Here is a 26942-nt window from a genome sequence, read left to right as displayed (position 1 = left end):
TCATTCTGAGACACATGAGCATGTCAAAATGTTCTTTCTATGTAGATGAACCTGCTGCTGTGTCTTCCAGGCATCCAGCATTTGCCTTAATTGCAGTTATGATGGTAGAGGGAAAAAGAAGTGAGACAGGTCTGCAGGGACAGGAATAACAGCTTGGAGAAGCAAAACAGCTCTAGCTCTACATTTAAGGAACAAGGACAGTCACAGCCCCACATCTTGGTGGGTCCCTCTCTCAGTACCCTCTGATAGGTGATGCCAGAGTCTGAAGGCAAGTAAGACCCAAACTCAAAAGCATCTCACATCTAGTCAGGGATTCTCCATAAGGACCTATTGTGAAAAAGGTATTAAAGACTAAAGGCTGCCTCAAACCCCACTGGCCCTTTAATTACAGCTGGGGATCCAGTTGGGCTCTTTGAATCCAATGAGCACTATAGAAGCAATTAAATGACTCCCTGACCATTAAGCAGAGAAGCACAAGGATGCCAATGTTTTTCCAGGGAGCTCAAGTCCAAACACGTGAACAGATAAATCACAGCATGGTAGAAGAAATGGGTTACTGTGCAGGCCCTCTCCAGTGCAGCTGAACACTTGGTAACAGTCTCACACTGGCGTGGTTTAGATACAGAAATAGGCTTTTAGTTTCAAGCAGGAGCTGGGAGTGCACATGCTCCACTGAGCCCTCTCAGGGAGAAGCCATGCCCTGAACAGTACCTGGCCCTGTACGGCATCATCACTGGCCTCCTGCTCAGAAGAGAAGCTCTCGTACTCTTCCTCGGAATAGTTGTCTGAAAGGGAAGGAAAGAGGGGAAAGATCCTGTGAAACTCCTTCAAGGTGAGGGCACGCTCTCATCTCAGGAGCAGAAAAGGCCAGCTGAAGGCACAAATCAAGAAAGGAGGCACACAAGGAGAAGATAAACTAGCAGGCATCTATCCGTGCTAGAACCAGCGAGATGGGAATTGTCTGGAGGAAAGGAATGAGAAGAAACACACCCAGTAAGAAAGAAGGACCAGGACACAGATAAGGCTCCTCCTCCTCTTAATAAGAGGAGGAAACTTCCTCCCATTGGAAAGCACCAACCACCTGGTAGACAGCAGCAAGTAAAGAGGTTTCTCCACAAGAGAAATTACTTTTCCCCCTAACATGTGCATAACTGACTTAAAGAGGCAAGTGAAACACGACAAAACTTTATGGAAATGACCCTTCAGGTGAGCTCCCCGGCCCCAGGCAGCAACAAACACCACACCTGCACTACCTTCAGCAGGTCACTCTTCCAGCAGCGAGCAGAGGGCTGGTACCACATAAAAACATCACCACAAATCTAAACCCAGTGACTTCCCTATACAGTGCACAACATCATGGATTTACACTCATTAAGCCAGGCCATCACCTCCTGCAAAACATGCTGCAGGCTTGCAGGTCTCATCTAAAGTTAATGAGATTTATTGTAGTATACTCAAAGGAAAAAGAAGATGGAAGAGTAGCTTAAATGTGAATCTCCTGAATAGAACACTGATAGCCAGGTGAGAAGTTACAGGCTCTCTAAACATCCACCAGTAATGCTGGGAGAGCACTGGTGAGGACACAGCCAACCCTTGCTGGATGGCTCAGGTGTGGTGTGGCATGCAGGAAAAGCTCTGACAATTCATTCCTGTACCCCTGTCACACTCCCTGCTTGCACAGCAGCACTTCTGCAAAGTGGGTTTTCTTTGCACTGATCACTTAAAGACACAGCAACTTGTGCAGACCAGTCCTCATTTGTCCCAGGAAGCATCCAAGCCCAGGTGGGGTAATTTAACTCCACCTAGCTCAGGAAGACACTGGTCCTCAGAGAACGTGGTTGCAGTCTCACCTGTAGACTTGATTTTCTGGCTGGGCTGCATAGTGCTGTCCTCATGGTCGATTGGCTGACTTGACAAGGAGAAGATCCAGATTTCTGCCACCTTCACTGGAGCCTCTTTGATGTTGCTGAAAAGGCTCAGAACCTGGCCACCTTCTGTAGGGTGCTGCATGACCTGGGACAGAAATTAAGCAGAACAAATCTGCATTCAAGCGTATTTAAACTTGTATCATTTGCATACTACAAGAGTTATTTATGTTAATGGAGTTACCCTACATTTCCAGGACCTTGTAACCACAGGAGCCACTTGCAGGCAATCCACGAGGCTAGCTGAGATTTTATCTAAGTGTTAATGAAAGTGATGGAAGGAAACAAAAAACATTCTGAGCTTAAGAGCTGATTAGCTCACCCTGGAAGCAGAGTACTTGACTACCTCATTATTATGTATCTGCTTCCCCAGCACAGTACTGATTTGAATTATCAAGTTACCCACCTTCTGAACACCTAATTAAGGAACTTGATATTGTCTTAAAACCAAGCAAAAGAGCCGGTAAAAGCAAAAATTCTTGGTGAGATACAGATGTAAAATGCCTCCTAAAGCAAAATATCCTTGCTGTGGAGAGCTGACACACAAATCTCAGAGGAACTGGCCACCATCCCGGGACAATGAAGCAGCAGGTCATGAAAAACAAGTCAGTGGTGGAGGCAGAGGGACACTTTGGTGCAGGTTTCTCCTTCCTTTGCCACTCCCAGCTCAGAGGTTTCTCCCCAGAATCTTGTGATCTTCTCTTGCCCCACCAGAGTGAGTGAGCACATCCCCTCACCTGCACAGCAGCACACACCAGGCTGCTCTGTGCCTCCTCACAGGGACCTCAACAGACCCGAGCTGATGAGGAACATATGTCCCCCTGCTCTGACACTGCTCACTCTCAACTCCAATTCACTGCTTTGTTTCAACAGCTTAAGAGAACTTTTTATATTTTTTTTAAGAAATGAGTCAGTGGAGTTTAGGGGTCATCATCCTATAAAGTCCAAAGAGGAGGGGAGGCTTGTAAAATCAGTTTTCCTGAAGACTTCAATTTCATAAATATTCCAGATGAGCTGGAAAACAACTATTTCCTAACATGGTGAACCTTTGAACGTTTTTGACCTTCTAACCCCAGTCAGCTGACATTACAAACAGACATAAGAAAAACCACATGTAGCAGCAGCAAATGCCCAACACTTAGAAGTTCACCAGTGACTCTAATTAATGGGCCCACATGTTTTCTGCCTTACAGCAGTATTTACTTTCTGGTTGTCCAACAAATCAAACAGTGCAGGAAAAATGTTAGCTGCAACACCATGCACTTGGCCAACTCAAACAAGGAGCTCACCATTCACTGCAAGGCTGAGGGAAGCTGCACTCACACAAGAGAAGCACTCTTTAGAGTGAATTATTTCATATAATAATAACTCACCACAGAGTAACACTGGCTTATTTTGGATAAAAGTCATTTGTTGACAGAATGCAGTCTGATGAAAAATATTGGTGTGAAACTGAACTTGCTACAGCTAAGCCCATTTCTAAACACTCAGACACTGAAACAGCAGAGATTAAACAGGGCATGAAGTAACAAAGCATGGAGCTATGCCATTCAGAAAGCCTTTGTGAATAATTTATCCATACTTGACTCCAGCATTAACTTTATCATTTACTTCTCATGAATAGAGCTCCACCTAAATTACCAACAGCCATGAAATAACAATGGCCAAGGGTTTTTCAAGCAAAATGAGAGAAATTGCTTAATCCTGAACTCTCATACTGTGGCACTGAGAAGCACAGCAAATCTTGCTTTAACTTTACCACTTCCCAGGGTTGGAAGACTTGCCCAAGTGACTCTGTCTCGTTCTGCACTTTTGATCTGGACCCCCTAACTCTAACAAAGCCACAAAACAATAACACAACCCTCAAAAGGTCACAAGCTATCCTTGTGAAAGCTTTAGCTATTAAGAGATGAGGCAGAAAATGCTCGATATTATTACTCAGTAATAAAATCTGGTTAAAATATTGCCCTGTGAATATTGATTGCAGCTATTAAGATTGCAGCTATTTGAAATCCTGTCAGGTCCTTCTCAATGAGGCAAGTGACAAGAGTGGGTTTGGAGGGAAGGGAAGATGTCCAGGTGTGTAAGCAAAGCCTGTGAAGAGCAGCTCACCTCAGCCATGTTGATGCATCCCACAGCCAGGGTCTTGTAGCCTAAAATGGTTCTGTTCTTGTAGCGCTTCCGCCGCTGCAGCATGATCTGGAGCTTGTTGCCTTCTCTCTTCAAGAAGTGAGGGTACTGAGGTGGGAAACACAGTGGAAAAGTTCATTTTGCTTCCTGGCAATATCTCCCAAGCTTCATGGATAACCTGCATTCCTAAGGAACAGCCCCAGGACTTTTCTGCAGCTCACTCACACTCAGTGCACAGCTCTTCATTATCCTGGGGAAGACTCAAACAGCTCAACAGGCACTCCAAAAACACAAGCCAGGCACACAGAGCAGCTGCCCAGTTTGGGGAGGGCTGGGCCCAGGGAGATGAGCAGCCTCCAGGAGACACTTTCCCCAAGAGCTGCACAGAAGATGCCCAGAAGTGGAGCCTCAGTGCTGCCCTGCACAAGCAGCGAGCATGGCAGGGACAGCCACAGAGCCCACACTCCTGGCAGGACAGTGCCTTGCCTCCAGCACAAAGACACTTCTCAATTGGTTGTATTTTAAGTCATTAAGTCAAGAAAAAAACCCTGTCCTACTGCCAGGTTATGCTGCAGAGACATAAATCCTCCCAAGGCACGTTCCATACAAGAAAATACATTTGTTTACACACCTCCTCCAGGAAGCCCCCAGGAAGAGAAAGCTGTGAAGCCAAGCAGAGACTATTAGGGAATGAGTAAGGCTAACCATAACCATAACCATGAAGGAGAAGCTGTCCTAAGGAAGAAAAGTCTTCAAGGAAAGATAAAGCAGCAACCTGACCAGTTCTCATCCCAAGAAGAGAGGAGACTGGGACATGTGCTCGAAATACACAACATAAATAGTACTAAATAGCCAGCAGACAGTAGAACCTAATTGCTGGCATCTCAAAGAGGACATTCTCAAGCAAAGGATGCTTCTCTTGCAGGGAAGAACTACTTTCTTTTTTTTTCCTTGGGGCATTATGAAAATTAACTTCCTGCCCACCAAAACACTTGATAAAATCAAATAGCAAGCATCCCCAGAAACCCCTGAGATACTAATTTGCAGTCCAGAGCAAGCCTGACTGCTCTGCAGGGAGCTGGGAGCAGTGACACCCAAACAAGAAGAATACTAATTAGCTGATTGCCCTGCAAGGGCAGGATCTACTGCTCACTGCCCGAGGCAGAGGCATTGCAAAGACAGGAATAACAATCCACCCGACTAAAAGACAATCCCAAAACACACAGAGCCTGTGACCCCACAGATGTGCAACATCCCTAAAGAAGGATGGAATAAAGTTACTGGAGAGAAGGGGCAGGAGGGGCTCAAAAGGCCAGAGGCACCTTTCACACTCAAATTTACCATTTCCTTGCTTCTGGGGCCCTTCTACATGTCGGAAGGGCAGCAGGGAAGAGAAGAGGGACTCCTTGCTCTCAGTTCACAGCATTTGAGCCACACCAAGGCTGCCTAAGTACAAACCTAGAACTGACGTCCCAAGTCACCCTTGGTGCCAGGCCAGCTCAGTTTGAATGTGTCCAGTTTTTTGGGATTAAACAGCCCAAGTCCATAGATGTACAAGTTTCTGTTTTTCTCAGCTGGGCTGCCTGGCCTCCTCTGATGAGCATTCACAGAGGTGGTGAAGGAAGGAACAGAGAGACTCAGGCCACTGAGCTCCTCCACCAAGAGCAAGGCCCTCCAGAAGAAAAGATGAGCTATCTGATAGCACAGTCCAGCTTTTTTAACACCAGCCATGACTTACCAACTCTCCAGAATTGCTTCAACACAAACTTTTCAGTGATTGTCAGTCCATGACAGAGACTGGAGAGGAAAAGTTTGGCTCAAAACGTTTGAAAGCTTTTAGAGGGAGCATCAAACACCACAAGGCACCTCTGAGGGATGAGAAAATGCACACACCAGAACAGTGAGAGTCAGGGCAAGACTTTTTCTGAAGCCCCAATAATGTAATCTCTCCCATCTGGAAAGGTTTATTAGATTAAGGACAGGAATTAAGTGCAGAGCTCTTAATTAATGCCAGAGAGCTGTGATGTTGTGCTTGGAATGTGAGGGGAATTTCCCTGGGCTCTGTGAACCCACAGAAGCGTGGGTCAGGAGAAGCAGACATCCCAGCAGGAAGGGTGATGACAGCTCACCTGCTGGCTCAGCTTTAGCCCTAGCTGGGAGGGGAAGCAGGACTGCAAGGGCACAGACTCCAGCCCCAGCTGTGTGACAGGGCAGCAGGGAACTCCTCCCTTCACTTTGAGCACAGGCAGGCCAGACACCAGGGGCTGCTCACCCTAGCTGAACACCCCTAGCTCAGCTCTGGCAAGGGAACCCTCCCTGCAAAGGACAGCAGTGTCACCCAGGAGAAGGAACTGAGCAGGCAGGTAGCACAAAGGCACAGGGGCTGCAAATCCAGGCAGGCAGCACAGAGCCAGGCACACGGTGTCGAGAGCTGACCGTGCAATATGGAGATCCTGACTGCTGCAAGACACAAAACCCTGCTCTGTGACACCCACATGCTTTTACTTTGTGGCCCATCACCACTCTCAAATATATCCCAGGCACTAAATTCAGATTTAGCTGAATTAAGCTATGGCTGCTAGCTAGAAGTAGCTCTCAGCCATTGTCCAATTAAGTAGCAGTAAAAGTTGCTATAAAAATCCAGCTGTGCTGTTTCCTGAATGCTTCCCAGGCCTTACTGCATCCAAGACCACCAAGCCTTCCTGCAGTCAGAGACCAGCAGCACTTCTCTGCTTTAAGCTCACTCACCTCTGCTGCAGGCTCAGCGTCACAGGGACTCCTCTCCCCTGCTCTGGCTCAATCCCCAGCCCCATCAGGGGAAACAGAGTTAAAGGCAGTGCTCTGCATCCTGCTGCAGCATTGCTCTGAGCCCCAGGAAAAAACCCAACACACCATAATCCAAATGAATTCCAAAAAGAGCTGCAGACTTGCTCCTTGCTGACACAGGACTGGCAGAGGGAGACCTGGCTTGTCTTACAGCTTTGCTCCCAGCCATGGAAATGCTGCAGCCACAGGATCCAGGTAGATATTCCTGGCATCCTTGGTTATTCCTGTTCCCAAAGCAGGGGATGCAATGCTGCAGTTAACCCAGCCATCTGCTTGGGCAGCTGCAGGGTTATCATCTGTCTGCAGGGAAAGCTTTCCTGCTGCAGCCCTGCACAGGTCTGAGCAACAACCAGCCTCACATCATCACCTGAGCCTTTCTCCTTACCACATCAAAGTCCTCAAGTCAAGCTCTAACCCACAGTCACAAAACAAAGATAATCCAGGTATGAATGCTCCTGAGGTCTGTCTGGCTCTGCTCTATGTGTGCAGGATCCTCTGTCTCACTCTCAGCAAGCCAGCCCTTATTTACCTTATTTCCCTGCTCAGGAGGCAGTACCAGGGCAGCAGGCTTTGAAGAAAAGAGGAACCAAAAAATGCAGTTGTTCCAAGTCACAGCTATTCCTGTGCCTCCAGAGCCAGGAGTAACTACAAGCACACTGCTCCTGCTTCCCCAAATGGTGCCTCCCTCAGCAACTGCAAACCAGAGACTCACCTGACTCATTCCTACTACTGCCTTCTGTCAGCCTGACACTCCACACCAGCCTCACGGCTGCCATCCTCCACTGCCTGCTCATTAACAGGGCAACAAAAGGCAAAAAGGAGCCAGCTCGCTCTGCTTCAGCTCTTGCCACAGCTATGCCTTGAATAGGAGAGCTTGCAAAGCCTTCCTGCTCCAGGATGCCCTGTGCAGGAGCTGGGAGCCAGCACCCTGCTCCAGCCCTGAGAGGAGATTCAGAGAAGCTGTGCTGCTGCTGCTCACCAGGACCTGCAGCTCGGGGCCTCCAGGCAGCCCTGCATCACCTGGGACCCTGCAGGCAGCCCTGCATCACCTGGGAGTCTCCAGGCAGCCCTGCATCACCTGGGAGCCTCCAGGCAGCCCTGCATCACCTGGGAGCCTCCAGGCAGCCCTGCATCACCTGGGAGCCTCCAGGCAGCCCTGCATCACCTGGGAACCACCAGGCAGCCCTGCAACACCTGGGAACCACCAGGCAGCCCTGCATCACCTGGGAACCACCAGGCAGCCCTGCATCACCTGGGACCCTCCAGGCAGCCCTGCATCACCTGGGAGCCTCCAGGCAGCCCTGCATCACCTGGGACCCTCCAGGCAGCCCTGCATCACCTGGGAGCCTCCAGGCAGCCCTGCATCACCTGGGAGCCTCCAGGCAGCCCTGCATCACCTGGGACCCTGCAGGCAGCCCTGCATCACCTGGGAGTCTCCAGGCAGCCCTGCATCACCTGGGAGCCTCCAGGCAGCCCTGCATCACCTGGGAGCCTCCAGGCAGCCCTGCATCACCTGGGAGCCTCCAGGCGCCTGCATCACCTGGGAGCCTCCAGGCAGCCCTGCATCACCTGGGACCCTCCAGGCAGCCCTGCATCACCTGGGAGCCTCCAGGCAGCCCTGCATCACCTGGGAGCCTCCAGGCAGCCCTGCATCACCTGGGAGCCTCCAGGCAGCCCTGCATCACCTGGGAGCCACCGGGCAGCCCTGCATCACCTGGGAACCACCAGGCAGCCCTGCATCACCTGGGAGTCTCCAGGCAGCCCTGCATCACCTGGGAGTCTCCAGGCAGCCCTGCATCACCTGGGAGCCAGCAGGCAGCCCTGCATCACCTGGGAGCCTCCAGGCAGCCCTGCATCACCTCAGAGCCTCCAGGCAGCCCTGCATCACCTGGGAGTCTCCAGGCAGCCCTGCATCACCTGGGAGCCACCAGGCAGCCCTGCATCACCTCAGAGCCACCAGGCAGCCCTGCATCACCTGGGAGCCTCCAGGGGCGCCCCGCCCCCTCAGAGCCTCCAGGCAGCCCTGCATCACCTGGGAGCCACCAGGCAGCCCTGCATCACCTCAGAGCCTCCAGGCAGCCCTGCACCTCATCACCTGGGAGCCTCCAGGCAGCCCTGCATCACCTGGGAGCCTCCAGGCAGCCCTGCATCACCTGGGAGCCAGCAGGCAGCCCTGCATCACCTGGGAGCCTCCAGGCAGCCCTGCATCACCTGGGAGCCAGCAGGCAGCCCTGCATCACCTGGGAACCACCAGGCAGCCCTGCAACACCTGGGAACCACCAGGCAGCCCTGCATCACCTGGGAACCACCAGGCAGCCCTGCATCACCTGGGACCCTCCAGGCAGCCCCTGCATCACCTGGGAGCCTCCAGGCAGCCCTGCATCACCTGGGACCCTCCAGCGCCCTGCCACTGGGAGCCTCCAGGCAGCCCTGCATCACCTGGGAGCCTCCAGGCAGCCCTGCATCACCTGGGCCCTGCAGGCAGCCCTGCATCACCTGGGAGTCTCCAGGCAGCCCTGCATCACCTGGGAGCCTCCAGGCAGCCCTGCATCACCTGGGAGCCTCCAGGCAGCCCCTGCATCACCTGGGAGCCTCCAGGCAGCCCCTGCATCACCTGGGAGCCTCCAGGCAGCCCTGCATCACCTGGGAGCCTCCAGGCAGCCCTGCATCACCTGGGAGCCTCCAGGCAGCCCTGCATCACCTGGGACCCTCCAGGCAGCCCTGCATCACCTGGGAGCCTCCAGGCAGCCCTGCATCACCTGGGAGCCTCCAGGCAGCCCTGCATCACCTGGGAGCCTCCAGGCAGCCCTGCTCACCTGGGAGCCTCCAGGCAGCCCTGCATCACCTGGGAACCACCAGGCAGCCCTGCATCACCTGGGAGTCTCCAGGCAGCCCTGCATCACCTGGGGTCTCCAGGCAGCCCTGCATCACCTGGGAGCCAGCAGGCAGCCCTGCATCACCTGGGAGCCTCCAGGCAGCCCTGCATCACCTCAGAGCCTCCAGGCAGCCCTGCATCACCTGGGAGTCTCCAGGCAGCCCTGCATCACCTGGGAGCCACCAGGCAGCCCTGCATCACCTCAGAGCCACCAGGCAGCCCTGCATCACCTGGGAGCCTCCAGGCAGCCCTGCATCACCTCAGAGCCTCCAGGCAGCCCTGCATCACCTGGGAGCCACCAGGCAGCCCTGCATCACCTCAGAGCCTCCAGGCAGCCCTGCATCACCTCAGAGCCACCAGGCAGCCCTGCATCACCTGGGAGCCTCCAGGCAGCCCTGCATCACCTGGGAGCCTCCAGGCAGCCCTGCATCACCTGGGAGCCAGCAGGCAGCCCTGCATCACCTGGGAGCCTCCAGGCAGCCCTGCATCACCTGGGAGCCAGCAGGCAGCCCTGCATCACCTGGGAACCACCAGGCAGCCCTGCATCACCTGGGAGCCAGCAGGCAGCCCTGCTCCCTGCAGACCAGCCCGGGGGAGCAGCAGCAGCAGCAGCCCCGGCAGGAGCAGCCCTGCCCAGCCCTACCTGCAGAGAGAAGGTCAGCGCCAGCTCTGTCTCCACGTGTCCACTCGGGGGCAACACGATCTCGTGGGAGCGCAGGATGCGCTTGGAGCCCTGCAGGGAAACAAAGTCCAGCAGCAGCGGGTGAATTGCCCCGAAGGCACCTCTCACATCCCATCCCAGCCCTGTTTACTGCACACCAGGAAACGTTGTCAGGGACTACCACAGAGAAGTGAACGGATGGCTCTGACCTTGTACTTCTGTGAAATATTAATGAGATGAAAGGGAGATATTTGACTAATAAAGATTTGGGCATATTTACTGTCCCTAACTGCAACAATGCAGCTTTTGTTCTGCCAAACCCCAGCACTGAAAAGCTGCGAGTCAACCCCCCTCCCCGGAGTCGAAGTCTCCTATTTTCACTTCAGCCAATAGGTACAAGGCTCCTCGTCTCCTGGGTCTGGAGCTGCAGCATCATGCTTAAATCTCTGGGGTTAGCCATGGCAGACTGGGCTTTTCTTTTTGTGCACACACCCTTCCCCGGGGAAAATGGGGACTTCAACCTGTTTAAACAATTGCCAGTAGCTAGGGATATTAAAGAAAAAATTCACTAAGCATCTCAGTGGAGTCTGGAGATTTAATGTATCACAGGGCAACTCCAAATCAACCCTGTGTGTGGGTTGCCTTATGCTAACAGAGTTACCAGGCTATTTACTGTGTGAGCATTTCATTTCAGGCAATGTTTGAAGGAAAACTAGCAGGAAAACATGACAGACTGCTGCCTAGCAAACCCTTCTGCATTGTTCAAACACAGTGCAAGTTTCAGAGGTCTCTGGCTCAGCGTTCTGCTGAGGCTGCAGATCTGGCTTTGTCCAGACGGGCTGATCTCCCAGAAGCACAGAACTGTAGCTCTCGAAAAAGCAGCATCTGGGAAATCAGAGACAGACTGGGGGGGTAAACACCTCCAAGCTACATCCAGGGGGAAATGTGGTCTGCCCCATCAGCCTCAGAGAGCATCAGGAGATGAGACAGCAGCAGAGAGAGCCTCGTCTCCATCCCCTCCTCCCCAAAGGCACGGCTCAGGCTGTGATCTGCAGCGGTGCCTCAGCCCTGCACAGCTCCAGCTCCTCTCTGGGAACACCGAGGTGCCTGAGCCCCAGCAGATGTGACAGCACACACAGAGCAGAGCCAGGCACCCACGGGCTGCCCCCAGGACAAGCAGCACACGTGCCAGTGAAGCACAGCCAGCCTGGCCGCTGGCAGCAGCAGCAGCTGCTCCATTTGTGCAAAGCTCCTGATGGCAGCGATCTTGCTTTGCTGGTTACGCAACCAAAACCTAATGAAAGCCCAAATATAGCTGCTTTTAAAAGACTGCAGCAGATAAACAGAGCAACGGCTCGGGAAACACAGCTGACAACTCTTTGAACATATCCGCTCTGGAGGCTGCAAGGAAACATGGGAGATGCAGGTAAGATGCTCTCATTAGGTCTGAATTCAGTCATCCCCTCTGGAAGGGCTCTGGTGTCTGACAACTCGAGTGCAATTCCCCACACAAAGGCAGTTGTTTGACAGAGACCTTGTATCTGATGATCCAGTGCCACCAGCCTCAAACAAGAGCCATGTCAGAAACCTGAGTGCTGGCAAATAAAGCATCCCTGGAAAAGCCTGTCAGCATCAGCACCATAACCTGCATGCTCTGAAGGGATTTTTAATAGCAGGGCCTGGTGTGGAGAGGACTGCTCAGGTTCCAGTGTCTGAACCCTGCAGCAATGCAGACCACAACCCACACACAAAATGGGATGTGAAACTCCCATGTGTTAAAATTCCCTTTGGATCTGTGGGTCTGGACAAGCTTTCACTACAGAAAGTGTAAGCAGCAGTAGTCTGGATAGGAAAAGAAGGTCTTGCTCTAATAAAAGCTTCTGAATTCTTCAACCCAAGTCTGGCACTCTCTGGGCACAGATCAGTCTCTGACAAGCCTCAGGTGCTGACAGTGATGCATTCATCATCTAGGAGTACAAACATATGGAAAGCTTTCAGCCTTGATAAGCAGTATCTGACAGCCTGGAAACCCACAGCAGTGCTTCTTCTGGGGCTGCCACAAATCCAGGTGTGTGAAGCAATTCCCTGCCTTTCTGCCCTCTGCTGTGGGTGCACAAATGCCCTCCAACCTAAGAGTGGCACATTTTTATCCCAGCTGGACCACTCAGAGATGAGAGACACCAATTAAATCCTCAGCTATGTGTTTTTCCTTCTGATTTCACCTTCCAAACGAGACTTTGCGTGCTTTGACACAACCAGCTCTCTGCAGGGGTTTGCCTAGCTCTTCATTTGAAAAGCAGCAGCTTCTCAGCCCAGTTAATGTTCTACTTATAGGTCTGCTAGGCTTTTCCTGGTTAAGCACTTTAGGGTGTGCAGTGATGGGAGCACGTGGGCCCCTTCCTTCCCCCCTCCAGGCAGAGTGACCTACATGGAGGCACCTCATTAAATGGAACAAACATCTGCTGTGAAGTGGGTTATTTACTTAGGATGACAACTGTATTTTAGGAAAGCAATTAGTCTGCACAGGCACCCTACAAACCCACTGACAAGTCTTGGCTACAGACTCGACAGCAGAGCTGCCCAGCAGCAGGGGAAGGCCCAGACTCCCCCAAAGCAAGACCCAGTTACCAAGATGTTCAGCCCTAGACTGGTAAATAGAGATCCAGGCTTGGATTTAGTGCCAGCTCAGGAAGAAAAGGGGACCTGTGATCTGTGAAGAGCATTTTTACATGCAGATAAGCTCATGCTGAGCCACCGGTGAACAATATTCTTCACTTACAACAGTGAAATGAGTTTGGAATGTGGGAGAAGGGTAAGAAAAGAGTCTACACAGATCCAGAACTCCTTGATGGACTTGGGAAGAAGTCTGTGGATGCAACGAGGAAGCTGCAGAAGCTGAAGAAGTCTGTGGATCCTTACGTGGGGGTAAAGCTCAGTTTGGGCACCTGCCAGTATTCTTAGTGAAACAACACAATTCTTAGACCTGGGCAGTAATTACCTGCATTTTGACAGCAATGACCCCGGAAATAAGCTCCTTATCCAATTCCTTTAAGACTACCAGTTTCTTTAATGTCAAGCTGCACAACCTGCAAACAGGAACAGAAGATAAACAGTTACAGAAATCATGTCTGAAAAAGGAAAAGCTCTGATCAGCTTTTACACACAGCAGTATCCCAGTTTGAGGGAGAACAGGCTCCAGACACAAGCCCCATGCTGATACAGACAAAGAGAGCAGAAATAGATGAGGCTTCCTTGGCTTCTCAAGACTGAACTTCTCCAACCTTTCATAAATACAAGGAGGTGGCCAGGGGGTGCATCTGTCTCTGATACAGACTCACGGCCACACGAGAGCCCCAGACAGCACTGGCCTCCACTGCCCACAGCCTGGGAACCCTTGCTTTGAGTCAGACCAAAAGCTTCAGGGTCAGAGGAATTAAATTCCAGCAATATGAAAGCATAGGGTCAATCTAATTTTAAACTTGTCTACAAGGCTTTCCTAGATTGTTGGCTTTTTCAGTTTCAGACTTCTGGCTCCTGAAGATCTCGCTCCCACCTCTTCTTGTCAACCCACACATTCTTCTGCTCACCCCCAAACAAAAGTGCTAGCAAGTGGCTCAGGCAAGGGCAGGGAAAAAAAAGGAAAGAGAAAGGAAAGGACTCGAGTGGTGCCCTCTGGCCCTGGTGTTCACATGCCACACATATGCAAGTAAATCACATTCTTCACCCAGGCAATGCTACATTGTTCTGGTTAAAGCTGTTTGCACTTCTGCCTCCCAGCACGGGGAGCTTGGGAGCAGATGGAATTTGGTCTCTGCAGCCCAGTTCAGGCTCTGGGTAACGGGAACACTGGGGCTGTCACAGTTTCACAGAAGTTACCACCAGCTGGGGGAATTCAGAATGCATACCCATAAACAAACTTCTGAAAAAGATAAACCTGAAGCCAAGACAGCTCAGTTTGAGGATAGCAGAGGCCAGAGAAAGTTGCTGGGCGGGCTGTAGTGACTAGACATCATCTGTCACGCTGGCCCGGAGCCAGCACTGCCTTTGTGTCAGGTCCTTACTCCATGGCATGGGTATCTCTGGCCTCTGGCATGGAATGTTAGCAGGCATCAGCATTGCTCCTCTCAAACCCACCGCCGAGCTCTTTCTCCCAGATCAGGTGAAACATCAGGGCTGCTCATGCAGGGGTGAAGTCCAGCAGGAGGTGGGAATGAAAGAGGAGCTGATGCTGGATTTTGGCACAAGTGCCACTGACTGAGGCCTGCACCTGAACTACAGTACTTCACCCTGGTGCCAGGTGCCTGGCAATGCAGCACTGCAAGGCTGACTTGCACCTCCACCACCTTTTCCACTGATTTGCTGCAATGCCCGAGGGCAGGCAGGATCAGCCTGGGTGTAAAACAGCAGGAGAGATGCAGCTAAAGGCTCCTCCCAACAGGAGTGGGGGCAGGTGTTGAAGCAAGCACTGCTGCTCTCATCCTGAAGCACCCGTGGCTCTGCCTGAACTCTGGTCTCTCACACAGGGCCAGCAGCAGGGAAGAGCCAGGCTCATGGTCTGCACTCCAGCATCTCCCCAAACATGTCCCTGCCAGGACAACATGTCCCTGCTCTCCTCTCCACCCCATGCCATCTGTTCTCCCTTCTCATTCGCAAAGCTCTTGTTCCTGCTAAAACCCCCAAAAACCAAGACAAGAGAGGACTACAAGCTCTCTCCTTTGCAGAGCTTTGCATCACAAGACAGCACAACCAGAGATGCTGCAGAAGTTACAAAGAGGTGGAAAAACCAGGAGTGGCAGGGCCTCTGTCCCCTCCTGTCCCCCTGAGTGCACTGGGAGACAGGTGAAGCTGCACCTCTCAACCTGGAGCACGGGAGAGGCTGCTGGCTTTTCCTGTGCATCCCAAAGGAAACAGCAGGCACAGACACACACACGTGGACCAGGATCTGGAGGAGGGGGGCTGTGAAGCCGTTTGTTTTCTCTGTAATGCTGGAGCTGGAGGACAATTGCACTCAGCCTGCCCAAACCCACAGAGCTCCGGCCAGTCAGGTGCTGAGAGCAGAGGTAGGACAACACACTGGCATTGTCTCAGCTGACAGGCAAGGAACAAAGGCCTTTTCTGTGCAGCCCCGAGCTCGAGGATGGAAAAGGTACTGGAAGAAACAATGGTGTTCTCAGCACACAGAGCAGAGCACAAGGAGGGCGTTCTGTTCTCCGCCGGGCATTCCTTCAATTCATCATTTATGAGCTTTGATCAAACCCTGTGGAGCACTTGCTGCTTGGGGGAGAAAAAAATTAAAAAAATTAAAAGCCTCCTTTACAGTGATCAGAAAAACAAAAGCAGTTTAAAAAGACATGGGACACATCTGCTTTCTTCATCCCCCAGTGCTGGGCTGCTGGTACTAAAAGGCACTTCACACAAAAAACAATGGAATGTTTATCCTCTCCATCGGCGGGGGGCAGGGTGTGTGGGGGATGGATAAAAATCTGTTTAAATCCCATCAAATCACTCTTACCCTCAACACACTATTTCAGTCTAAGTTGGCAGCTTACAAATCAAAGCAATCTTCAGAACATGGGCAGAAAGGGGCCACACCTTACTCAAATCACAACCAAAAGGCACATGCCAAGTGCGTCCCTGCCACCAGCATGGGGATCCCGAACTACTCACAGGTACAGCGAGGATCTGTGTGCCAGAACTGCCTCTGGTAACACTGCACTTATCTTCCACCAAGGTTTTACTGTGCTCCCTGCAAGTCTCAGGGGTCAGCACAGGGATCAGCCTCACAAGCCACTTCTATCAACAAGGCTGTTAGGTTAAACACCGGTAAGTCAAACAGAACAGACACGGCTGGAGCTGGAAAGACATGGAGAAAGAACAAGGCTGCATTTGGAAGGGTCTGATACCTACAGATATGATCTCTGTGAACACAGAGCAAATAACCTAGCACACACAAGGGGAACTGAGGAAGCCTCAGATCTGGAGCTGAAAGAACCTGAAGTATTTTGAAAGCCTGGGACAGCAATTCAGGAGGTGCAGAGAAATCCTGTCTTTGCATGTTTCAGCAGTGACCTACAGCTGCACAAGGAGAGTTCAGTTAGCAAAAGCACTAAGTTAGCTGAAGCAGACCTAAATAAGGACAATGGAAATCGGAGAGCCAAGATTTCCACCCTTTATTGAAAGTTCAGAGTCGATCTCCCTGCCAGGAGCTCAGCTGGGTCCCAAACAGCAGCAGGAGCCTCTGTCTCCTCTGGCTCCCACAACAAGCAGGCACAAGGTACTTTTGCCTGGTTCTCTTCTCAGGTCAGCAAATCATACACCTTAATGCTACAATAAAACTCCATATTTTTACATCACTGCTGCAAGAACAGAGTTGTGAAGAGAAACCTCCACCTGCCCCAATGGTTTCAACTCGCCTTGCTATCCAAGTTGTGCTGAGCAGCTTCATCACAAGCCCTTTGCTTAAGGAGGCAGCTCTCTGCAAGGAACACAACATTTTGGTAACTGAGACGCAGCAAACGTGTCCAGAACAACCAAATAAAGTGTCGCATTCTTTACTCACTAGATGTTTTGCTTTTGCATCCCTCTGAGTAGGAAGATCAGGAAAATAAACCCCCTCCAAGAAAAAGTCTGCTTTGCTGAATTAAATGTCTGTTTCTCCACGGGGAGCACAGTAATTGCACCGAGACCTCGTTCACGCAGAGACAGTCGAATCAACAGGAAGGAAAAATTAAAAATTAAAGACCTGCATTTTAATTAAACCCCACAGAAGTAGAGAATAATAACAGGATGCACCACAGTTATAGGAGACTCCAAGTACAAGATGGGAGCTGGGGCAGGAAGACTGTAGGACACAGATAGCCTTTGTCCAGGTTAAGAGCTGTGAAGAACTGTTCCTAGAGAAAGTGTTCCATGCCAGGAGCACTCTCCTCTGAGGTCTGAAAACCTCAATCAGCCCATGGCTATAAGGAAGGAATTGGTTTCCATTTGGCCACTGGACAGTTTCACCTCATCCAAGTTATTTCAGCATTTCAGGACAGCAAGCAGCCTCCCAGCCCGGTGCTCTCAATGTCCACGCTGAGTGTTTTGCTTCAAGCCGACACTTTACACCCACATCAGTCCCAAAATAAACCATGAGCCATGGAAGGAGAGCTGGAGGGAGACACCCCCCTACACTGCTTGCCCAGACAAACAGAGCCATTCTGCACACAGCTAAGGGTGTCTGTGCAGGAGAAGCCCAGCAAGGAGCCCTGCACAGCACTTTGGGGACACAGCTGCTTCAGGAAGCTATGGATGTCTGCAGCACACCAAGAGCCAGCTGCACCAGCAGTTTCTCAGGAAGAAAAGAACAGCACACAGACAAACCTGTTGCTGCACTCACACGCCAAAGGCAGGGCTCTGTACTGGCCTAGGAGCCAGCCAGGGCAGAAGGCAGGGCAGGAGTACTGTCCCCTGATGTCACTGACACACCAGGTCTGGGCTCTGGTCAAGGGCAGCAGCAGGAGCCTCAGGAAGATGCTTCCTCACTTTCCAAAGCTGAATGAGACAACTCCCTCAACACGATCTAATCCTGGTCCCATTGTCAGGGAAGCTCCCAGGCAAGGTGAAATCAAAAGAGGAGGCAGAGGTCAGGCACAGAAACATAACCTGAGTAACCTGCAAAGAAACCTAATAGTCCTTCATTCACATTTCCCACTAAGCTGACCTTTAATCAGCTGTTCTGGCTCTAGATCCATTTGAGTAAGGTTTAAGCAGCCAGGGAACAATTGCAGAGCCAGTATTTTCATTATTCTTCTTCTCAAGGATCTTGAAATCCTCTTCCCAGCATTCATACAGAGAATTAAGCTCTTAAGATTCTGGAGACTAAGATCTATAGAAATGCTGGAGCAAGCAGGTCTTGTTCAGCCAGGCAGGAGGATGGCAGCTTATTTTACACAACAGGTTCTACCCAGGACCTCACAAGGACACACATGAACAGCCAGACACTATCCTTTTATACCTGAAATACTGTCCTGCTCACTTCAAATAAATTACATATATGCCTACTCCAAACTGAGCAAGCAAAAGGGGGTGGGCGTGTTAAAATTTTGCAGATCTGCAGAATTTTTACAAGATCCTAGAACTCCACATGGGCACATTTGCTACTTGAAGTTAATATGACCAAGTAGTAAAGCACATCTGGGCTTAGATACTCTAATCCAATGTGACAATTGGAAAATGCTGAGAGATGCCTTCCTTCAGTAGGTCAAGACATTGCTGGCTGGCTCTAGGGGACTCACCAAGGGCACAGAGGGATCAGGGTCCCTGCAAGCCAAATAACCCTGAGTGAAAAAGCAGAGTTTACATATTCCATTGGCACTCCTCATCTCTTAGTGCTTCAGTAATCTGGGAAGGAAAGGGCACTGCTGAGACACACAGGTGTTAAAGCCAAACCTCCACAGCTCCACACACTCTTCAGAGAGCCAAGCAGAATTTCTTGTGGCAGTTGTGTCACACACAACTGTTCCACCTGGCCAAGACGTGACATGTTCAAGTCACACCTGCAGGGAATCAGTCTGACACCAACTGCTCACCTCCAGCTACGTGCTCTGAACTGGGCTACTGAGAACCAGCAGCTTCCTCTCCCTTTAGGAAATCATCTCAGCAAGAGCAGGGGTAGCTCTTCACACATACAGGGGTAGCTCTTCACACATCTGTTGGGCTCAGTCGGATCTCAGTTCCTGCACACATTGTTATACATTGGTTACTCTTCAATTTGATGATTTCAAATCCCTTTACAGGGTGACGTAGAGGAAGGAAAAAACCCAACCACTGACAAAACAGGGATTAAATCTGTTTCTCAAACAGGCTACAGAGTATAAAGGAGTTGGTCAAACTCACCTATGTGCTCACACCACGCAGCCTGCAAAGCCAGGCACGGGCACAAATGTGGTTAAATACATCTCTCCTGGTTTGCCTCTTCCAAACCCAGCATCCAGAACAACAGGACTGCACAGCATCCTGATACCAAAGTGAGCATCACTGAAAGTGCTTGTGCTACTGGTGAATTAGGTTTGACCAATGTTTTCAAAGTTTTGAGGCAGTAGGAAGATGCTTTATTAGCTTTAAAGAATAAAGTCAGCAAATAATGAAAAGCTGATTCACGGTTAAGGCTCCTTTGACAGACATCAGGATGACATTTTCTAGATTACAGATGACACTAATACATTTGATATTTGTTGGGTTCATTCAGTAGTAGCTGGAGCAGCCAGAGGCACCACCAAGGAAGGAGATGGAGGCAGACCAGGGACATCCACACCCATCAGACCAAAGGCTTGGGGCAGCTGTGGAACTCACAAGTTTGCAGGAGACACCCATGGACTGCAGCAGAGCTCAGAAATGCCGATCTCCCATTTGAGCACTAATGAGTTCCACCAAAACACCACTGTCAGGGAGGGGGAGCCTTTAGGATGTGGGCTGGACAAGCCATTTCTGTAGCTAGGGCTTCATTTCTCAGCTAGTCGGCAACAAAGGCACAGCCCACAAAGTTTACGTGAGCCAGCAGGGCGGAGGGCAGCTCCCACCACATGCCTCCCACATTGGCAAAGAAACACATACACAAATGAGCAAATGAATCACGCCCTAGACCGAAAGGAGACTCAAAAAAACAAATCAGGGGGCAGGGAATGAAGGGGAGAGACCTTGGCAGCCACAACAAACCCAGCAGCCTGGCTCACGTTGCGTGCCTTCCTTATGCAACCTGCCCCAGACAGCAGTGCCTGTCACACAGCACTGAGCAGCGGGACTGCCTATTGCAGGCATGCTGCAGAGCCCTCCTGCCTGCCCACCGCCTTCCCACCTGCCCTGAGCCCTCCTGGACCAGCAGGAGCCACGTGAAGTCACCAGCAGCTGAGAAGGACCATGGGAGCTAAAGGCTTCCTGCCGTGTCCAATGCACCTCATGGTTTGCAGCAGCACATCTGCCCCAGCCTGCAGCAGCAGCAGCACATCTGCCCCGGTTTGCTGCAGCAGCAGCAGCACATCTGCCCCGGTTTGCTGAAGAGCAGCATCCCCCTGCCAAGCTGCCAGTGCTGCAAGAACAAAGGCAGCACCCAGCCTTCCAGCACACACCCAAGGGAGTCCTCCCTGTGGCAGCCAGCTCTGTTAGAGGTGTCAGCAGATGAAAGGGTTAAATAAGTGCCTCGAAGCACAGTTTTCTCAGCACCTGCCTTGCCCGGATACCCCTCGCCCTCCTGCCCTATCCACGCCTCAGCCCGAGCACAGCATCCTCAAACACAGCGGCAGCAGCAGCGGGGCCGGGAGCGGGAACATCTCCACAGCAACTGGGGCTGTAACCGCCGCACGTCACCGCCTTCTCCGCAGCCGTGCGACAAGCAGCACTCAGACAGACAGACAGACAGACAGACAGACGGCTTGTGGCTGCTCGCTCCCTCCGGAGCCGCCCTAAGGCAAAGCCTCGCTCGGTGCTGCCCCAGGCGCTCCCCGCCGCCGCCGCCAGGGCCGAGGGCCGGCCCGTTCTGGGGGCAGCACTCCATCAGCCAGGCTGGCTCAGTATTCAGTATTTCCCTTTCGATAGCAGGAAGCACAGGTCTCCAAGGACTCTTGCACTCTACTTTCAAAATGCCCGGTGTCATTCTGCTTTTGGTTCCCATTGCTGAACAGCCCACAGCAAAGGCCCACCGTGCTCTGCACACTCCTGTCCCACTTGAGGAGACAGCACAGGCCCAGTCACAGCACACTGTCCCCAGGGCCTACAAATCTCTAGAGAAAAAGGACTCTGCACAAACATTCTGATCTTCCCCTTTGTCGGTAAATCAGCCACCAAGAGGAAAAAATGATGCCAAGAGGAGCCTGAACTTCAGGCTCAGCCAGAAGAGCTTGTAAGGAAGGCTCAGTTCTGCTTGGGTTATCCATCACTGTGATCTCTTCAGCAGGAGAAAGTAGGACTAGGAAGCCTCCAGCTAGGAAAGCAGTCAAGGAAAAACAGATGGCTTCTTGGTGTAGCCAAAGCTGAACCTGCTCTCAGGGCATGAACAGTGTGCCATCTCTCTGCCTGATTTCTCTCCCCTTCCAATAGCTCCCACAACATCACCTGACACAGAGGTGAGCTGAACCCCAGTGACCAGACTGGCTCACACCATGGGTCACATCCAATTACTTCTCACTCAGCCATCCAAGAACAATTCCAAGCTCACTAGCAAGTCAGGCACACAGGCCTCCCACTCAAAGCCAAGATCCTGATGTCATGTAATTCCTAAGACTTGGTGCTTCTTTGGAAGACAACCACATTACACCGTTACAAATAAACAGACTGTCTGAAAACTGGTGTAGGAGATTTTTAAAATTCATTTTGGGGATCGGTTTTATGGTTGGTTTTGAGCTTGATTTTTTTCCTTTGCTGACCCATCTGGACCCAAGGCAGCAAAGCCAGGGCAGGTGGACCATTCCTAATCACTTTCTGTAACCTTGATTAAAATCAGCTGCATCAAGTACCAGTGATGAGGCTTTTGTTTGTGAACTTTGCCATATACAAGCTGGGAGAGCCATACAGGCATAATTTAGACCCCAAAATGCTGTTTGCTTCTTTACTGAGAACTCAGTGTCCTGTAAAAGTAAAGGCAGAGCAGCTGTAAGCAGTGAAAACCATTGTGAACTTTGATAGTACGTTTGGTATTAGCCAGCACAGCAATCAAATATGCAAAGCATGTTGCTGGCAGGCTTGCTTTCAGGCTAGAACACTTCACAGACCCCAATGCCATTCCCACTGCAGCCAGGCTGTCCAAGCCTGCCATTCTGGCCTTCTTCCAGACAGGCATGTGCAGCCAGCCACCCCAACACCTCTCAGAGCCAAGGTCTGCACTATTCCTTCAAGTGCCCCATGTTTAATGCTGGCCCCCTTCTCCCCTGACCCCAGAGATGAATGGTCTGACAACCAAAGAAGTAACAAAATTAGTCACCAAAGTTTGAAACATAATTGTTTTGGACAATTCCCATTGTGCCTAAAATACAGGAGAACTATTTACCCCCCAAAATTTTTTTCTCTCCAGCATGCAAAAATACAGAACTAACAACTTGAACTACAGGGAAGGAGGCAGGAGAACTGAAACTCTAAACCCCAATGCATTCAACAGCAGGTCAAGAAGGAAGGTTAGGAGAAAGACCAGCTCCAAAAAGAGCAATTTCTAGAATTGCTACAGCTGTGCCAAACACCCTGTGTAATGCTCACAGCACCTCAGCTGTGCACTGTGACTCTGAGCCCCACAGCCCTGCCTCACCTGTGCACAGGTGCTTTCACTGTGGGACTGCAACACTGGCAACCCATTTGTTCTCTGGCCACAGCTCAAAGGATGTTCCCAAACCCAACACATTAAAACAGTTAGAAAAGAAAGGTGGTTCTTTCCCAGAAGAGTTTATTTGAACAGTGCTGGTTTTTACATGGCAACGACACACAGCTGACAAAGCAGCCTCCATCAGCACTAAATATAATTCACAAAGGACTCTAAATCCTGCCACTAAAGCTGGGGCATTCAGCATTAACTTGCTGGAAACACTGATGAACAGCCCTCAAACTGGACCAAAACACTGAGGGTAGAGCAGCTGAAAGGTACTGTCCATTGCAGATTTGTCTCCCCAGAAAGGAAGGGGCAAACTGAGAGGAGCTTTCCAATATTAACAGTGGTCAAAAAAGGTCTGAAAATGCCAAAGCATTCAGCACTCCTTGCAAGGAAATGCCTCTGATGGAAGCTACATTGTGCTCCAGCGCATATCCCTTGCATTTTTTCCATCAAATATTCTGGGCAGCACTTGCTCATTTGCACACTGCCTGCTCAGAAGAGCACAGATAAGCTGGGAAGGAAATCACCAGAGGACAGAAATAAGGGATCTGGCGAGAATCTGAAAGCCAAACAGCTGAACACATTACCCCAGCTGATGCAAGAGTGAGATGGCTGAAGTGAAACTACCAGTGCTGCTGCCAGGGATGGAACTTCAGCAGTAACTAGCAGCAGGATTTTAACTTCCAAAACCAGCTGAACTGGACTAAAAAGGCTCACAGAGGGTGCAGTGCCCAGCCTGCTGCCAAGCACAACACGAGCTCTCCAAACACAGCCCTGAAAACTGCAGAACCCACCAGAAATGGGATCTCTTGTAGGCTTTAAAGCTGACCCGTGGGGGTGACCTTACACAGAAGCAGCAGCAGATTTTGCCCTGGCAAAGACTGCAAGAAACCCTCCCCATGCCCTGAGAGGGGAGGCACCTGCAACACCAGGCCAGCCTTGTGGCTGGGGGACAGCCAGGACGAGCACTTCCAGCTGGTTTGCAAACAGCTCCGATTTTCAGGCCACTTCTGATCCCCTCTCAGTGAGAGCAGCTTCATTTAGGGAAAATCCCCATCTCCAGGTGATCTCAAAATGTCTCTCAACAAAACCTGAAAAATGCCTTCCCCCACAGTACGTCTCTTTACATCTAAATATACCCTGTGTGCTCTAGTTTAAAGCATCACTACTGAAAAAGAAAGCATTTGTTTGGAAATAACTCAGCACAAGGTTTTCTGTTTGTTTTCTTCTCTGTAGAACCCCTCATGACTGAGATTTCTCTGTGTTCCTCATGAAAAAGGGAGAAAACCTGGCAACTCAGACTCTGTTTACACTCTTTTCTGAAAGCTAACATCACCTTCAAGTTTATCAGTGAAAGAAGCAACCACAATTTTTACTAAAAAAGTACAGAAGAATCCCAGTGCCAAACACTTGCTGTGGCAGGCAGAGTACAGTGGTTTGCTCCAGAAAAACATTTGCATTTCCTTAATACTCTAAACCTCTTCAGCAGCCATGGGAAGTTGAGCTGGCAAGCAGAAATTCAATATTATGTAGAGATTACAGTTCTTCAGCATTATTGCTGGTGATATTTCATTCCTGAAAGCAATAAGGGAGCAGCAAAGCAAACCAAATGCCTGAACTTGCTAGTTCAATCTGCCAAGAATATTTATTAAAACATCAGTGTGACCTGTGTAAGCCAGCAAAACAGTGGGCATTGAAAGACATAGGGTGCTCCAAGATGTTCAGAACTTGTTCCAGACTCCTCTAGGATTATTTTAATGTTGAACACAAGCAATAAAACAAAAAGCAATTTATAACAATCATAATCCATTCAGTCCCCAGAACCTTTCATCAGGCCTGTGAGTTCTCACTGAAACTGGATTTATCAAGATAAACTGTAGATGCTCTACAAAATAAGCAGACTGAGGTAAATGAGGCATGAACAAGCTGAGTTTGAATGAGAGGCTGCTCTTCTCCAGCAGGATATTAAGGTTCACTGCAGGGAGGGATTACCAAGAAGCCTATGCAGGAAAGTGATAGTGACTCCATTTGTGAACAAGATCACACCATCAGATCATTCCTGGAGACCAAACTCCTCAGCCAGAGCAGTCTCAGTCCCCTGACAACCTTCTCCTCTAATGCCTTTGCTGAGGCAATCAGCTGATGCTAACATGACAGTGATGCTAAGAGCAAGGAATAGATATCAGCATCATTCTTGGGCAGTGCTCATGGATGAGGCATGGCACATCTGGAGCTAGGCACGCTTACTCAGCCTGTCAGAGAGCATTTCCATCACAGAAACAGCTGAGGATCATCAGTGGGCATGAGACAAGGCCGAGTACCACAACATCAGGGTGGGATTTTTCCTTGATTTTATGCTGTCCTCACTCAGAGGACCACTCAACTTCTGATTTTCACCAGTGACTACAGGTAATACCAAGCACATCAACCTTTGCATTAGGATCTATGGCTAATCATACAACAGAAATGTATTTCTGTGCATTATCTGTTTCAGCACAATCCTGGTGAGCCCAGCCTCTCTAGAGCACCAGTGCAGATCCTCCACCACTTCCAGGGTGTTTATTTTGAGCCTTCCTTTCCATCCCTGTGAAGCAGAGGTCTGCTCACAGCAAGCACCTTGAAACTGGCTAAAGGGAAACCCTGGAACTGAAGCAGTGGTAGTGGCATGACCTTTCACTAAGACATGGTGTGTTATGTGTATCATTTGTTAAGTAATCACACATAAATGTCCATCTAATTACAAATTACCGAGCCATTCTCTGTTTTCACCCCTGAATCAGAAGAACACTGCAGACACAGGTGGCTCCCCATGACTGGTCCTCGGTGGGGTGCTCTGTTTGCAGATGTACCACCTCAAACACAGATTAGCTTCCACTCAGAGCAGGTCCTCTTGGAGAGCTGATGGAGAGTGAATTCACTCACAGGAGAAGAGCCCAACGTTACTCATGCAATAGCTTGGAAAATGTGGTGATAATATTGGAAGCAAGATAGGCCCAGGAGACTTAGCAGGAGCAGCAGCAGTCTGCTGGCAGAGGACAGAGAACAGAGAAACAAAAGCTAGAGGAGCCTCAATTCACTGCTCAAGAGTCAGGAACTGTGGGAGACAGGACAAAATGCTGAATTTCCAGATATTAGAGAATTGTTTACATTAAACTACACTAAATTCTGCCAAGTATTCATTCAAGTACCTAGATACTGATAAATCCTTTCACCTTATTGATAAACAGACGTTGGATCTTGGTATGTTTGAGATTCAGGCAGCCCCACACAAATCCTGGCAGCCCTGGGCCATTGTGCCTGTAACAGGATACTGTGTGCCTGCAGTCCCCTCCCTGGGCTTTGTCACACTCCAGGAAAAGCAAGGAATCACAAAAGCATCTGATGGATCCAAAGAGGGAAACAGAGCTGCAAAAATTCTCCATTCAACCGGACAGCAGAGGAAAGCTGCAGCATGTAGCATTTTTCTAACTTTTGTCTTTTATCATACTCCAGCTGTCATATGATTTCCACAACACAATGTGGGGAGAGCAAAGGAAAACTCAGCTACATCCCCTTTTCTCAGGGACACATCTAACATATTTCCCTAGCATAGATCTCCCCTGCTCCAGATACTTCCTATCTGCACTCAAAAGTAGCAAGTGGTCAATACATTCTCAGAGCTTGGTGAAAATCAAAGTCAGCTGTTTTCAACAAAATCCTTTTTGTTACTGCGCTCTGATGGCCACTGAAGCTGCCAACCTGGTCAGAGAGATGCTTTAACCATGAAGCATCATTTTAAAAACGGATTTGCAGCTGTGCATATTTCACTTCAATCACTCAATTGTGAATTATACCTCAGCAAGCCCTTGAAGAATAGAGGTGGGCTGTCAGGGCCATGCGAAGGGGGAGAGAAGAGAAAGGAATTCCTACCAAACAAAAGAGCTCCAAGAAACCGATACAACTTTGCTGGAAGCTATTCCCAGCCCACTCAACATTTTTTTCTGCATACAGACATACCAGAATCCCAACAAGGGGCATTTTTCCCAGCTAAAATATGAACCATCAGCAAATCTGACCACAGCCAGAGAGAAATACAGCAACCTGGTGGATGCAAAGCAAAGCACAGCGAAATAACCTCAGGGGTGTGTAAACCCAAGGGCCCAGAGGCACCTCTGAGAGCTCACCGTGGTGGCAGCCTGACACAAGCACCTGCCC

At 50.3% G+C, this 26942-nt stretch overlaps 1 protein-coding gene across 1 annotated transcript in view; it reads right to left on the bottom strand.

Moving 5' to 3' along the window:
* The window catches only part of PACS2 (phosphofurin acidic cluster sorting protein 2), a 75154-nt gene that overhangs the window by 34624 nt on the left and 13588 nt on the right, over positions 1-26942 (bottom strand). Inside the window, 5 exon segments of the mRNA XM_030953188.1 lie at positions 712-785; positions 1851-2013; positions 4038-4163; positions 10400-10489; positions 13416-13503. Coding sequence (XP_030809048.1) covers positions 712-785; positions 1851-2013; positions 4038-4163; positions 10400-10489; positions 13416-13503 — 541 coding nt within the window.

This window comes from Camarhynchus parvulus, chromosome 8 (assembly GCF_901933205.1).
Source record: "Camarhynchus parvulus chromosome 8, STF_HiC, whole genome shotgun sequence".
NCBI lineage: Eukaryota > Metazoa > Chordata > Aves > Passeriformes > Thraupidae > Camarhynchus > Camarhynchus parvulus.
The sequence above is the reverse complement of the archived record's forward strand: the minus strand, read 5'-3'. Positions and strand labels throughout refer to the sequence as shown.